The sequence below is a fragment of the Orcinus orca genome, chromosome 1, assembly GCF_937001465.1.
Source record: "Orcinus orca chromosome 1, mOrcOrc1.1, whole genome shotgun sequence".
Lineage (NCBI taxonomy): Eukaryota > Metazoa > Chordata > Mammalia > Artiodactyla > Delphinidae > Orcinus > Orcinus orca.
In genome coordinates, this window is record NC_064559.1 from 24,227,974 (window position 1) to 24,242,102 (window position 14,129).

At 41.7% G+C, this 14,129-nt stretch overlaps 2 protein-coding genes across 10 annotated transcripts in view; one reads left to right on the top strand and one right to left on the bottom strand.

Annotated features, from left to right (window-relative positions):
* Positions 1 to 544, bottom strand: part of UCHL5 (ubiquitin C-terminal hydrolase L5) — a 47,147-nt gene extending 46,603 nt beyond the window's left edge. For 2 of the 4 annotated variants that reach the window (XR_004486524.2, XM_033439182.2), the window contains exon 1: positions 324 to 544. Coding sequence is in view for 3 of the 4 variants with exons in the window: in XM_033439182.2 (XP_033295073.1) it covers positions 324 to 399 (76 nt within the window). In the remaining variant the exon portion in view is untranslated. The remainder of the gene's footprint in view (positions 1 to 323) is intronic. The other 2 variants (XM_012535214.3, XM_004275841.4) reach the window with 1 other exon arrangement.
* Positions 1 to 14,129, top strand: part of RO60 (Ro60, Y RNA binding protein) — a 25,130-nt gene continuing 11,001 nt past the window's right edge. The window contains exons 1-4 of one of the 6 annotated variants that reach the window (XM_033439179.2): positions 758 to 898; positions 1,666 to 1,813; positions 8,689 to 9,287; positions 13,391 to 13,611. In XM_033439179.2, coding sequence (XP_033295070.1) covers positions 8,708 to 9,287; positions 13,391 to 13,611 — 801 coding nt within the window. In that variant the 5' untranslated portion in view covers positions 758 to 898; positions 1,666 to 1,813; positions 8,689 to 8,707. Of the gene's footprint in view, positions 22 to 719; positions 899 to 1,662; positions 1,814 to 2,486; positions 2,748 to 3,481; positions 6,555 to 8,688; positions 9,288 to 13,390; positions 13,612 to 14,129 lie in introns of those variants that run through there. The other 5 variants (XM_049708209.1, XM_033439181.2, XM_004275838.4 and 2 more) reach the window with 5 other exon arrangements.

A 14,129-nucleotide genomic window follows, 5' to 3' on the forward strand; every position in this document is an offset into this window, starting at 1 on the left:
GTGGTGCAAAGGGAAGAATCGGTACGTAAAGGGGGGGTGGTGGGAACCGGGGCGGGGGCTCAGGTCAGTGAAGCTAGTACTGGAGCGCCGAGTTCCGGGGACACGCTCCTGCCCTCGCGGTGTGGCTCTCCGATCACCACGGAAACGCGACTGGCCGGGACCAAGGAGGGACCGGAGCCCTGCCTTTCCCCCTCCCCGACTCCACGGTTAGAGAGTCGCCTCCCTTCAGACGCTGGGCGGCGGCGGCCACAGGGAAGCACTGCGTGCCCAGATCAGGCCTCCTCCCGTGACCCCCGGCCCAGGACGGTCCCCTTGGCTCTCACCGAATCCTTTAATGAGCTCGGTGAAGACCCCGGGGTCGCTTTCCATGAGGCACCACTCCCCAGCATTGCCCGTCATGGCCCCGGCCACACGCCGCCCCGCTCCACCTCCGGCTCCGGCACCCCCCGAAATCCAGCCGCCTCCGGCCACTGAGCTCTGCAAACCCGCCGTTGTCTCGTCAACCTCACGTCACCCCGCCTACTTCCCGACAGCCTCCGGGCGCCGTCACCTGCAGCGCGACAGAGCGCGGGAGGACGATCTAGCCACCCAAGAGACGGCGAAACTCTTTCCGGGCCGCGCAGGACCCGGAGCCGATTCCGAGGGGCCAGGACCGCCGAGAAAGGGCGGGATTTGGGGCGCCGGAGGAGGGAACATCCGGGACTCTCGCCAGTCTGGGGCGGGGGCGGGGCACGCCCAGGGGGGCGGGGCTCGTTCCCGGGAGCCGAACCGGGAGACCCGGACGGCGGAGTCGGAGCAGGCGCCACCCCTCAGGCTGACGCGCGTCGTCTTTCGGCGGCGTGGCGCAGCGCTTCTCCCGGTGGCGCGGCGGCTTCGGAGGATCGGCCGCCGGGCACAGGTGAGGACACCGCGGGCGGCCGGCTGGCCGGGGCCCTTTGTGCGGTCTGAGCGGCGCCTGGGTCCGGCCGGTCCTCCGTGGCCCTCACCCCGCATCCCCGCGGCCGAGGCCGGAGCAGACGCTGCGCCGACCAGTCTCCCTCCCCGCCTCCGTGCCCTGCCGTCCTGGGTGGCTGGACCGACACCTCTGCTGGGCCGGGCCCTTCCCGAAGCGGGGGTCGCTCCCGCTTGTACTTGCGGAGCTTCCCGCAGGCCAGCGTCCCAGGGGCCCGCTTTCCTCCTCCCCCTCCTCCTCCTCCCCCTCCTCCTCCCGCCGCTGCTGCGCCGAGAGGCGTTGCCCGGCCTCTGGGCTTCGGGAAGAAGGATCTTTGTGAGAAGACCGAGGACGAAATTTGTCCTGGAGGGAATGACGAGGGACAGGAGACGATCCGTCCTGTCGTCGGTGGGGCTGATACACAAGTGTAAAGGCGCGCGATGCCTCCAAGGCACATGAGGTTGAAAAATGCAGTGTGTTAATCTGAGAATATTTGTAATGGTCTTAAGACTAAAAGATGCGTTAAACCAAAAATGGCTGTCTTCACTAAATCACGAAACCTCATTCACCAGGCCCTTGCACAATAGTAATGTTAAAACTAAAATCTTTCAGAGTAGTAGTGTTTATGCATCACTCCTTAAAGCTCTGACTTCCAAGAAGGGCCCTTGGCTTCCAGAAAAAAAAAAAAAAAAAGCTTTACTTGGTAAAACTCGGATTCTTTGCTTCTCAAGCAGGAGGACCTGTGCCCTGGAATGAGGGAACCTTGTCCTGCAGGACTATGCGAAGCTACGAAATAAACATGATACATTTTACTGAGAGAAACAGCGGCACAACTTTTATATGAAAACAACCGTGGTTATATTATGGAGTAGAAGCCAAAATGTATGTCAGGGGTTAGATTAAAAAAAAAATTTTTTTTTGGGAAACTTTCTTGAAGTTTGCCCCTGGGAGACTGTGTCTTCAAGCTGGTGGGGGGCGGGAGAGGTATCTGTTCTGTTAAGTATACTTAAATGGGAAAGTCTGTGTGGCACAGGAGTCTAGCCTTATTTCCTTATGAACCATGCCTAGAATGAGTGTCATCAGAGCCCAAAGCTGTTTGCAGGAATTTGCCGTATTTTCTTAATCTGCAGTATTGCTGTGAACTTGAAAATGTTTTTGGTGCTAAGTAACTATTGAATACATCAAAACTAACATTTGATACCCGACTGAACATGGTGCCTATTGTAGAAAGACCAAACTGAAAGTTTAGCCCTTAAAACAACCTATAAGTAATCAGAATGGGGGGGTGTCAAATTTCTTTAATTGTGTTGTTAACATTTAATCCTAAGAGGTCACCTAAAAATGCAGATTTCTGAGTTTTTGAGAAAAATGAGAAGATCTGGCAATATGAGGCCCAAACTACATGACAGCCAGTTGGCTAAAAGGTGTATTCCTTCAGGATGTCATGCTGTCATGTCTGCTCCAGTTCCTAACCACTTTTTTTTTTTGCGGTACGCGGGCCTCCCACTGTTGTGGCCTCTCCCGTTGCAGAGCACAGGCTCCGGACGCGCAGGCTCAGCGGCCATGGCTCACGGGCCCAGCCGCTCCGAGGCGTGTGGGATCCTCCCGGGCCGGGGCACGAACCCGTGTCCCCTGCATCGGCAGGCAGACTCTCAACCACTGCGCCACCAGGGAAGCCCCTTCACCACTTTTTATTGCATCACCCTTGACTTGATTCGCTCATGTCCATTTACCAGTCTGAGTGATACAGCTATCTGAATTTGTGACCCCCGTGTTTGCAGTATTGTTTCTTTCAAACTGTCTTGCTCTCATAGATGTAAGTCAGCTTTGACTCCATTTAAAAAGGAATAAGCTGCAAACTTGTTTGACCTCTTGGGATGAAAGGGAGCCTTTTCAAGTGACAAATGATCAAGAGACTTGGGAAAGATATTTAGATGTGTACATTCAAGAAGAATGTAGGAATCCTTAGAAGTAATATATTATTAGCACTGTTAAACGTTACTATAGATGTTCTAGTTCCAGCGAATAAGAAGAACTAGTGCTATTGCATACTGTGTATTACTGCCATTCACTGGTTTTGCATTCAAAATTAGGGAAAAGAGAAGTGGGCAATGTATAAAATATCCACATCCAATTTCAGAGTGTGGCCGTGTTTTTAATGATACTGTGATCTGTTTGATTTCCTCTCAAAATTTTGATTTATAGACATTTAATACAACTTTAGCTGTATTACATTTCCTTGGAGGGTTGTTGCTTTAAGAGCACCGAACAGGTCAGGCCAACTGAAAGAAGAATTAACTATCTTTTGTTTGTTTGTTTGTTAATCTGGATTTACAACACTTGATTATTCAGGAGTGGATTAATTGATGACCAGGCTTTGACCTCACTCACTGCCCAACTGCCTTCTAAACCACTGACACTGGAGCTTAAGCTTTGAGAAGGGTGATGATAACATTTGCGGAAGGAAGAAATTAAGGTCCTGTATATGTATGTCTGTGTGTATCTCAAATTTCTTTCTAAAGACAAATATTAAAAATGTAGGGTTAAATATCACTTAAATGCTTATCTGTTTAAATAACTTTCCAAATATATTTCACCTAGCCAATTTTTAATTTTTTTTAATAACAGATTTTTGAGATAGAATTCACACATCACATTCAGTGGGTTTTAGTATATTCACAGAGTTGTGTAACCGTCACCACTATCTAATTTCAGAACATTTTCATCACCCCTAAAGAAACCCTTTACCACTTTGGAGAACAATCTAACAGGTCCTCAAAAGGTTAAATATAGAGATATCATATGATGCAACATTTTACATTCCACTAGCAGTATATGAAGGTTCTAATTTCTCCAAATCCTCGCCAACACTTATTATTGTCATTTTGATTATTGCCATTCTAGTAGGTGTGAAGTGGTATCTCATTGCAGTTTTGATTTGCATTTCCCTGATGACCAATGATATTCAGCATCCATTTTTGTGTTTGTTGGGCATTTGTATACCTTCTTTGAAGGCATACCTATATAGGTTCTTTGCCTATTTTTTAATTGGGTTATTTATCATTTTATTATTTAGTTGTGAGTTCTTTATATATTATAGACACAAATTCCTTATCATATGTATGATTTGCAACTATTTTCTCACATTCCATGGGATGTCTTTTTTGCTTGCTTTGTGGTGTCTTTTGGAACACAGTTTTAAATTCTGATGAAGTCCAGTCTATCGTTTTTTTTCTTTTGTCACTTACAGCTTTGGTGTCTGTATTTTGAGATCAACTCAGTTCAGTTCCAGAGTTAGCATCAGATCCCCCAAGTGAAAGGGCAGGATCCCAAACAGATTGCCCTTACTTCAGACAACAGCTTCAAATAAGGTCCCAGTCCACTCAACTAGGCTTCCCACAATGTGCTCAGGGTCAGTAATTCACTAGAATGACTCAACTCCCTAAAAGCACCATCCTTATGATTACAGTTTTATTATAAAGGATGCAACTCAGGCATAGCCAAATGGAAGACCCGCTCAGGCCAAAATCTGGAGGCAGTAGAGGGATTCCTTCTGTTTGTAGAATCCTGGCACATCACAGTCCCAGCACATCAGTGTTCACCAACTGGGAGTCTCTCCTGAACTTTTTTTTTTTTAAAGATTTATTTATTATTTATTTATTTTATTTTATTTATTTTTGGCTGCATCGGGTCTTAGTTGCAGCGTGTGGGATCCTCATTGAGGCACGCGGGATCTTTCGTTGGGGCGCGTGGGCTCTTCATTGTGGCGCTCAGACCTCTCTAGTTGTGGCATGCGGGTTTTCTCTCTCTACTTGTGGCGTGCAGGTTCCAGAGCGAGTGGGCTCTGTAGTTTGCGGCACTCAGGCTCAGTAGTTGTGGCGCGCAGGCTTAGTTGCCCCGCGGCATAAGGGAGCTTAGTTCCCTGACCAGGGATCAAACCCATGTCCCTTACATTGCAAGGTGGATTCTTTACCACTGGACCACCAGGGAAGTCCCTCCGCTGTACTTTGTTGTCCAGAGTTTGTATGTGGGGTTTCATGACTAGGCATGATTGATTAATTCATTGACCCTGTGGTTGAGGTAAGTCACCTGCCTTTCTTCCCTCCTGGGAGGTTGATCTGGCCTAAAGTTCCAACCTTCTAATCAGATGATTGGTCTTTATGGTGACCCCCAACTGGAAGCGATCCAAAGACCCAGGATGAGTCACCTCATTAGCATAACAAAGATACTCCCATCAATCAGGATATTTCAAGTTTTTTTTATTAACTCTTTATAAATTGAATAAAAGATTCTTTAAATTCTATAGTGCTTTACAGTTTTCAGAAGTTTCACACATATGATTTCATATAGTCCCATAATAACCCTTTTTTTTAAGCCTCTACCCCTATATTTCCCCTTCCCTCTTCCTTCTCCCCACTGTAACCACTAGTTTGTTCTCTGTATCTGTGAGTCCGCTTCTTTTTTGTTTTATTCACCAGTCTGTTGTATTTTTTAGATTCTGCATGTGATACCATACAGTATTTGTCTTTCTCTGTCTGACTTATTTCACTTAGCATAATGCCCTCCAAGTCTATCCATGTTGCTGCAAATGGCAAAATTTCGTTGTTTTTTATAGCTGAGTAGTATTCCATTGTGTATGCATATACCACATCTTATTTATTCATTCATCTGTTGATGGACACTAAGGTTGCTTCCATACCTTGGCAATTGTAAGTAACGCTGCTATGAACATTGGGTGCATGTATCTTTTTGAGTTAGTGTTTTTGTTTTTTTCAGATATAAACCCAAAGTGGTATGTGAAGCCCTGTGAGAACCATGGACAAAAATCAGATATTCTTCTTTTTTTTTTTTAATACAATTTTTAAAGGTTACAAATTATTCATTTAACAAATATGACTGATAAGCAGGAATAGCCAGGTTGAAGTAACACCAGAAAGAGTGTGTTTTGTTAAATCTAAAGGAGAGGCCAGCAATGTCAAAAAATTTCTACTGGAATTGGCAATAAATGTTATCAATCTTTGAGAAGGCTCTTAGCCTTTTTGGATTGAAAGGCAGAGGTAAATGCCATATTGAAAAGGGGGTACAAATACATAGAAAAAGCAACATCCACTGCACCAGGAGTTTCAGCCTGTGCTGTACTCAGTCACTATAAATCAGTCCATAATGACTAATGTAATATGATCATTTCGTCTCTGACACCACCTGAAGCCTAGGCCTGCGCTGACATAAACTACTTTATGTCAGCGCTTTATTTGCAATATTGACACTGCTGTTTCCAGCACAATTCAAATCACTGTCCCCCTTAGTCACATTCACAATGTGAGGCTTTCTTCCCAGCACTTATCTCTGCACCATTGTGTGTTCCCCCCTCTGAGACCCAGTCTGTCATTGCTCCCTAACTCACCCAATTTACCCGCATTGACTCCCTCAAACGGATCATTACCCATAACCTTCACCCTTAGTGGAGGAGATACCTCTTCTGCTGTCAAGGGCTAGTCTCAGCCTGGATGCTCTGAAGCTTCTTTCAGGGATCTCATTCCCTCACTTATGCCCTTTCTCTGCTGTCTTCACCTCTCCAAATTGAAGTTTGAACCTCAACCTCAGTGTCCTCTCATCTGAAAAGGTAAAAAGATTTTTCCTCTAGCTCCTGCCTTCTCTCTTACCTTCCCTTTAGAACGTTGCTTCTGTGCGAGAGTAGTCTACCTGTGAAGTCTCTTCATCGCTGCATGCCCTCCTGACCTCACTAGAATCAAGCTATTTCTCGCAGCGCCCGACTGCGATTGCCTTTCCTCGGCATTCCTGTTGCCAACTTCAGCCTTACTTGATTGCTGAGCATTTGACATTACCAGCCATTTACTCCGTGAAATTCTCTTCCTTGTGGTCTGCGATACCACTCTCTCCTGATTTTAAGTCTATGTGCCTCTCCTTCCCTTTCTTCTTTAAAGGGCCCTTTTCTCCTTAGCTATTTTTTAATTGTTAATACTCACCAGGATTCTGTCTTTAGCCTTCCCCACAGTATATAAACATGCTCAAGCTTGTATCATCTTCAAAACAAAATATCTTTTACCTGTGTTCCTCTTTAAGCTACTACCTTACCTGTCAACATTTCTTCGCGGTATATTTAGTTCCTTTTCTAAAATTTAAAGACACAGAGCAAGATTTCATATACCCCTTCCTGGAATGTGCTCCCCAAACTTTATATGCCAGTTTTTCAGTCTTCCTGGATTATTGAGACAGCATTATTTTATCTTCCTCTGCTCATTCACTTTTCTGTTAAAGCACTTGATTACAGTTTGCTTTGTATTATGTATAAATTTCTACCTCATCAAATAGACTGTGATTTCCCTGAGGGCAGGAAAAAAAGTTTTAAAAATCTTTTTAATGGAACAGAAATCTCCTTCACGCCTTACACACAGTATGCAGTAAATGCTGGTTGAGGATTTTTTGTTGGTTGTTTGCCATGGGGAGAAGCCCAGTGCACTGTAGTGGCCCAGGCAGGAAACCTGAAGATCAACAGCTGTCCTATAGTGAGAGAAGCGGTGGACCGATAAAGTAGTGGATGATTGTGGTTACTCCCTTTGGAGGAGAAAAAGGGATATTGCTGCCAGACAGCTAGTTCTAGTAGCTTCAGAGATAATGCAAGGAGGAAAATGTGGGTAGTCACAGATGAAGTAAACTATAAATGAGCACGGTTGATACAGGATGTTAATCAGTTAACATGCTCTCAGCTACAGGTAACAGAAAACTTACCAATGGCTTAAACAATAAGGATATACTTATGATATATTAGGACATTTCTAAGTAGGGCAGTTACAGGTAACTTGATGATATCAATGACCCAGATTCCTTCTTTTTTTTTTTTTTTTCTTTCTGGTGCTTCCATCCTTATAAATTAGTTTGTCTTCTTAAAGTGGCACCCCCCATGGCTCAAGATAGTTGACACCACTTCAGCCATCATGTGCAGATGAGTATGTCAAGGCAGAAAGGGGACCATTCCTTTTTAAGAGCCCAAGCCCCTTTTTAAGAAGGAGGAAAACCTCATAAGTATAACCAGCAGACTTATTATGTCTCACTGGTGGGAGTTGTGATACTTGCCCAATACCTGTAGCAGTCACAGGGCAAGAGGAATGAGAGCATCACCTGGGGACTTGTGATAAGTATGAATGCTTAGGCCTCAACCAGACATACTGAACTATGAAAGAAACTTCGGGGCGGGCTGGGGGTGGGTGTGGGGGAGGGTGGAACCCATCATCTTGTGTTTTAACTAGCACTTCAAGTAATTTTGATGCATGCAGAGTTTGAGAACACTGGCTTAGAGCAATCAAGATTCATCCCTTGGGGCTGGTAAATGTCCCCTGAAGGGCATTCCTACCGGAAAGAGGATAAGACAAGGGGGAAGGGAGGAACAGATGTTGGATACACAATCAAAAATGTCTACACTGTTATTCAGGAAGTAAAGGGAGTGTCAGCCCCCTGTCTATATCAGTGACTATTGCCGCCCCTTGTATTCTCCTCCATCTGGTCCTGTAGACTCCATGCTGAACTGCCTGCTCAGTCTCTGAAGCAACAAGCCATACCTCAAAAATGCGACTTCTTAGCTTTTGCTTCTGATCGTTATAGCACCCGTTACTGAGCTTAAGAAATATTTTTAAATTAAAAGATTTCATGGCAGATTTCAATAAGCATAGATTAATAAATAATTTTCCTTTTTAGAATTTTCTTGTTTCTAGCTAAAATAACATTTTGCTTTTTGACAGTTTCCTAGAAGACAAAAAAATGGAGGAATTGGTAAACCAAATGCAGCCGCTGAATGAGAAGCAGATAGCCAATTCTGAAGACGGATATGTGTGGCAAGTCACTGATATGAATCGGCTGCAGCGGTTCTTGTGTTTTGGTTCTGAAGGTGGGACTTACTCTATCAAAGAACAGAAGTTGGGCCTTGAGAATGCTGAAGCTTTAATTAGATTGATTGAAGATGGCAGAGGATGTGAAGTGATACAGGAAATAAAGTCATTTAGTCAAGAAGGCAGAACTGCAAAGCAGGAGCCTATGCTCTTTGCCCTCGCCATTTGTTCCCAGTGTTCTGACATAAGCACAAAACAAGCCGCTTTCAAAGCTGTTTCTGAAGTTTGTCTCATTCCTACACATCTCTTTACTTTTATACAATTTAAGAAAGATCTAAAGGAAAGCATGAAATGTGGCATGTGGGGTCGCGCCCTCCGGAAGGCCGTAGCAGACTGGTACAATGAAAAAGGTGGCATGGCCCTTGCCCTGGCCGTCACAAAATATAAACAAAGAAATGGCTGGTCTCACAAAGATCTGTTAAGATTGTCGCATCTTAAACCTTCCAGTGAAGGTAAGCGTAAGATCTTCATGCGGGGGGTGAGGTGCCGATATCCAACAAATAGCAAATTTATATTTGACATAAGAAAGTTGTGTAATATTTTCTAGAAATAGCCTTTAATTCTCAGAACACATTGATTAATTCATGTATGTTTAATGCCAACCTGGAATTAAACACCTAGACATTAATGATCAAGAATCAAATGACAGATTTGCAGCTTGATATTCTAAATCTTAAAATGTCACCATGCTAACTAGAATGCTCACCCCCTTGATTATGGACTATGAAAGCAGCATGGATATGATTAAAGTTGTAGGAATCAAAACGGCTCCTAGCCAATAGATGGCAGATAGCCAGGCTGTACTGCTTTAGCCCCTTTTCTCCCTCCCTGTCTTCCTAGGACATATGTTCCGTGGAACCTAAAGGCCACCCAAAGTAGTGCTGAACTTAACGAGTCAGGATGGTAGTTGTCTCCACGCGGTCAGCCAGGGGTCATGGTGACTTGGGGCAGTTTTTCTATGTCTATGGGAAGAGACTTTTGAAAAGTTAGTTGGGTCTACAATGACTCTTTAGTCCTTCTTAGAAGGGAAATAAGAAAAACTTTTGCACGGGAATAATTTTAAGTGTGAACTTTCACAAAATGAACATGTCCAAATTTGACATTTTTTTTTTTACAGCAGAAGTGAAACTTGAAAAGACAGCCCCTCAGATGGGTTCAAATTTCAGTTCTACTTATTACTTTGTGTCCTTACACCAAGTAACTTAACCTTTCCGAGTTTCTGTATCTTCATCTATTAAAAAAGGTAGAAAAGGAATAACTCTTAAAATTATGGTGACTAAATGTGATAGTGTGTATTACAATACTTCCACAGTTCCTGGCACGGAGTAAAGGGCAGTGTCGGTTCTCTCCCCTCCCTCCCACATAGCTTGTGTAATGATACCTTCATACATAGTATCTCCTCAGTAATTCTTAATTTATCCCTTGTTTTTTTTAATTACAAATGGACTTTTTCAAATGAAGTTTGAGCAGTAAATTACTGCAAACATTTATGGATATAAACACGTTTATATTTTGATTTTTTATTAGAAATTGCATGCTTGTTTTATTTACTTATTCATTCATTCATTCATTCATTCATTCATTCCACACGCAGCTTGTGGCATCTTAGTTCCCTGACCTGGGATTGAACCTGCGCCCTCGGCAGTGAAAGCACGAATCCTACCACGGGACTGCCAGGGAATTCCCTACATGCTTGTTTTAAAGTAGCTGGATAATACAAAAAAATATAATGCAGAAAGTAGTCCTGCCCTTCAAAAGAAATCACCATACATAGGTTGTATATTACTCCCTAAATATGTTTTATTTTTTTAAATTTTATATACCTTCTTTATTTCAGTTAAAAGTATATTGATTTTTTTCAGGTCAGTAGAAATAATTGCATATGTGCCATTATATGAATATAATTTATGTAGCTAGTCTTTTACTGATAACAGTTAAGTAGCTTCTGGTTTTTTTATACTATTAAAAAAATACTACAGTGAAAAAACTTGGTTAATATAAATGTTTCTATAATTTCTGTAATGCTTAAATCCACAAAGAGTATGTGAAAGTGGCCCCTTTCCACACGTTTGAACACTGACTCTTTACCAGTGTTTTTTAATCTTTGCCAATGATAGGTAAAAAATTTTATCTTGTTATTTGAATTTATGTATTTGGGCGAAAGGTCAACTTTTCATGTGCTTATTGATTATTTATATTTTTCATGGATTATATTGTATCTTTTTTTTAACCTATCAAGTTGCTATTTTTAATATTATAAAAATAGCAATAATTATAGTCACCATTCATTCAACAAATATTTATTGAGCACCTACTGTAGATGGGCACTGTTCTCAGAAGTTGGAATACCAAGTATAGGAATTAATAATTTATTATTATATGCATTGTATGCACTTTTCCCCCATTTTTTTTCTTTGTCTTTTCATTTTTTGATGGAGGGGGTTTCTGGCACAGTGAAGTTTGGAATTTTCATGTAATCAAACTTATCTGCCTTTGTTAGTACGTTTTTATTTTATGTTAGGTTTAGAAAGGCTATTTCCAACCTAAAGTCATAAAAATACTTACCTGTGTTTTTTTTCCCTAACATATTCATGGCTTAATTTTTTTAACTTTAAAAATTTCTTTAAATTTTTGCTCCAGTTTGAGGAGGCTGTAGGCATCCAGCTTTATTTGTCTGTTGAGACACTATGTGGTGGTGTGGGCCTAAGTGCTAGTTCAAATTGGAAAAATTAGTTTCTGAATTTGTGCAAATAGTTATTCTAGTTTTGAATTCTTGGTCTATAAATTGAGAAATTAGTAGATATTCCCTAAACTTAGTCCCACACATAGGATTCTTCAATTCTAGATTTTTGAGGGCAGAACTCATACTTGAAACCTTGTAATAATAGCAATATGTTTAGGTGTAGAAGATCTTTAGGCTTCTCAGAGCCTAGTGTTTGGAAACAAACTCTTAAGTTACCAAGTAAGTAACTGAAATGTGTATTTAAACAGATAAAACAATTCAACGTGTGATTCAACTAATCACGTGTTTATTGTGTACCTACTGTGTGGCCAACACAATTCTAGGACTTGAGGAAGATAAAGATAATAATAAGACAGACTTTCTGAAAGTTTTTTTTTAAAAAATAAATTAATTTATTTTTGGCTGCGTTGGGTCTTCGTTGCTGCGCACGGGCTTTCTTTAGTTGTGGTGAGCGGGGGCTTCTCCATTGCAGTGTACGGGCTTCTCATTGTGGTGGCTTCTCCTGTTGCGGAGCACGGGCCCTAGGCACTCAGGTTTTAGAAAGCACAGCCTCAGCAGTTGTGGCACATGGGCTTAGTTGCTCCGCGGCATGTGGGATCTTCCCGGACCAGGGCTCAAACCCGTGTCCCCTGTGTTGGCAGGCAGATTTGTAACCACTGCGCCACCAGGGAAGCCCCGAAAGTTTTATTTTCGTTGGAAAGAATAGAAAACATGCTCACATGAAACATTAACTCATTTAAGGCAATGTAATATTTTGTACTAAGATCTGTAAGATAGCAAGAGTCACGATAATTTAGAAGTTCCTGCATGTTAGTACTAACTTTTGATCAAGTTATTTAAATTAGAGTTCAGAAATAGCACATAGGCTCAATCTGCCTTAGAGATGTATTTTATTTGGCCTGCACCATATTTTAGAAAAAAATGAACTCTTTCGCAACATCACATAAAAATCCATATTGTACCTTCTTTTGAAAACACGGTTTTTTGGCAGCAGTGAGCCAATATTTCACTAAAACATTTGTCAGGGCATTCTCTCTTTAGTTCACCACAGTGCTAACCACTCTCTCTTCTGTCAGTGGCCTCGTTCATTTATTTACTTTACCTACCATTCCCCCATAGACCCTGGAATTTAATAATTCAGTCTGTCCCCTCCCCCCCTTTTACAGAAGTGGAAACTAAGGCCTAGAAAGATCACACAGCCATTTATTGACAACATGTAAGCTAGAACCCAGGTTTCCTCACCGCCCCCCAACTGAAAGCTCTTTCAGCTATTGAAAGGAATTGTAGAAGAAATGAACACATTATTTTCCCTTTTTAAAAAATTTGGCCTGTAATACTTTCTCAGATATTAAAAAAAAAATCACAAATTACCTACCTACCTGTCTACTTCCACTTATCTCTACAATTTATAAATGCATATTTATTTAGCAGCTAAAGGGGCAAGTGAATATGAGATTAATTGAGGTAGATCTGTACTTTTGTGAGTTCTGAGATTGTGGACCTGAGATAGGCACTGTGTACCAAAGGTTCTAATGCTAGTGCTTCAAAAAAATAAATAAAAGCTCCGTAACGAAATGACTTAGGATATTGGAGCTTTTCCTCCAAAGTCTCATGTTGAAGCAGTTATGAGGGAATAGGCAAAATTAGCAGACTCCATTGGCTTAAATGTGTTTGTAATATCATAGAAAGTAGCATGTCGGTTTAAACTCCCGTGTATCTAGATGTGCCTTTCACATAATGCGTTCTCCATAACATGTCCTGTTCTTTACCTTATAATCCTACATGCCTTTTTAATTCTTTATTTTGTTAAAGGACTTGCTATTGTTACCAAATATATTACAAAGGGCTGGAAAGAGGTCCATGAAATGTATAAAGAAAAAGCACTTTCTGTGGAGACTGAGAAATTATTAAAGTATCTGGAGGCTGTAGAGAAAGTGAAGCGCACAAAAGATGAACTGGAAGTCATTCATCTGATAGAAGAGCACAGACTGGTTAGGGAGCATCTCCTAACAAATCACTTGAAGTCTAAAGAGGTAAGCAAATTATAATATGTTAAAGCATGTGATTAAACACGAGGAACTTACGCTGTGTATTAAAAGGATAAATTGTGAGTAATGCTTTTAAAAAATAATACTTAAAAAAATTAATACTTAAAAAAAAATTTTTTTTTTTTTGCCCCACCACACAGTTTGCAGGGTCTTAGCTCCCCAACCAGGGATTGAACCTGAGCCCCAGCAGTGAAAGTACTGAGTCCTAACCACTGGACTGCCAGGGGATTTCCTAAAAAAAGTAATTTAAATATATCTTAAAATTAACGTTTATTTAAAACACGTAACACAATGCCCAGATGTAGTTGGCATTTTATAAATATTAGTTTCACTCCAGAAAATGTGCTGGTTAATTTGCCTCACTAATTAAAATAAATAAATAAAATTCTTATATGCAATTCCTTTACAAAATATACGTCACTTTCTTACCCTAGTAAAGAGCAAGTTATTTTATTTGATGAGCCTTTGACCAGTTCACACCAATTTTTATTTAGAACGTGCTC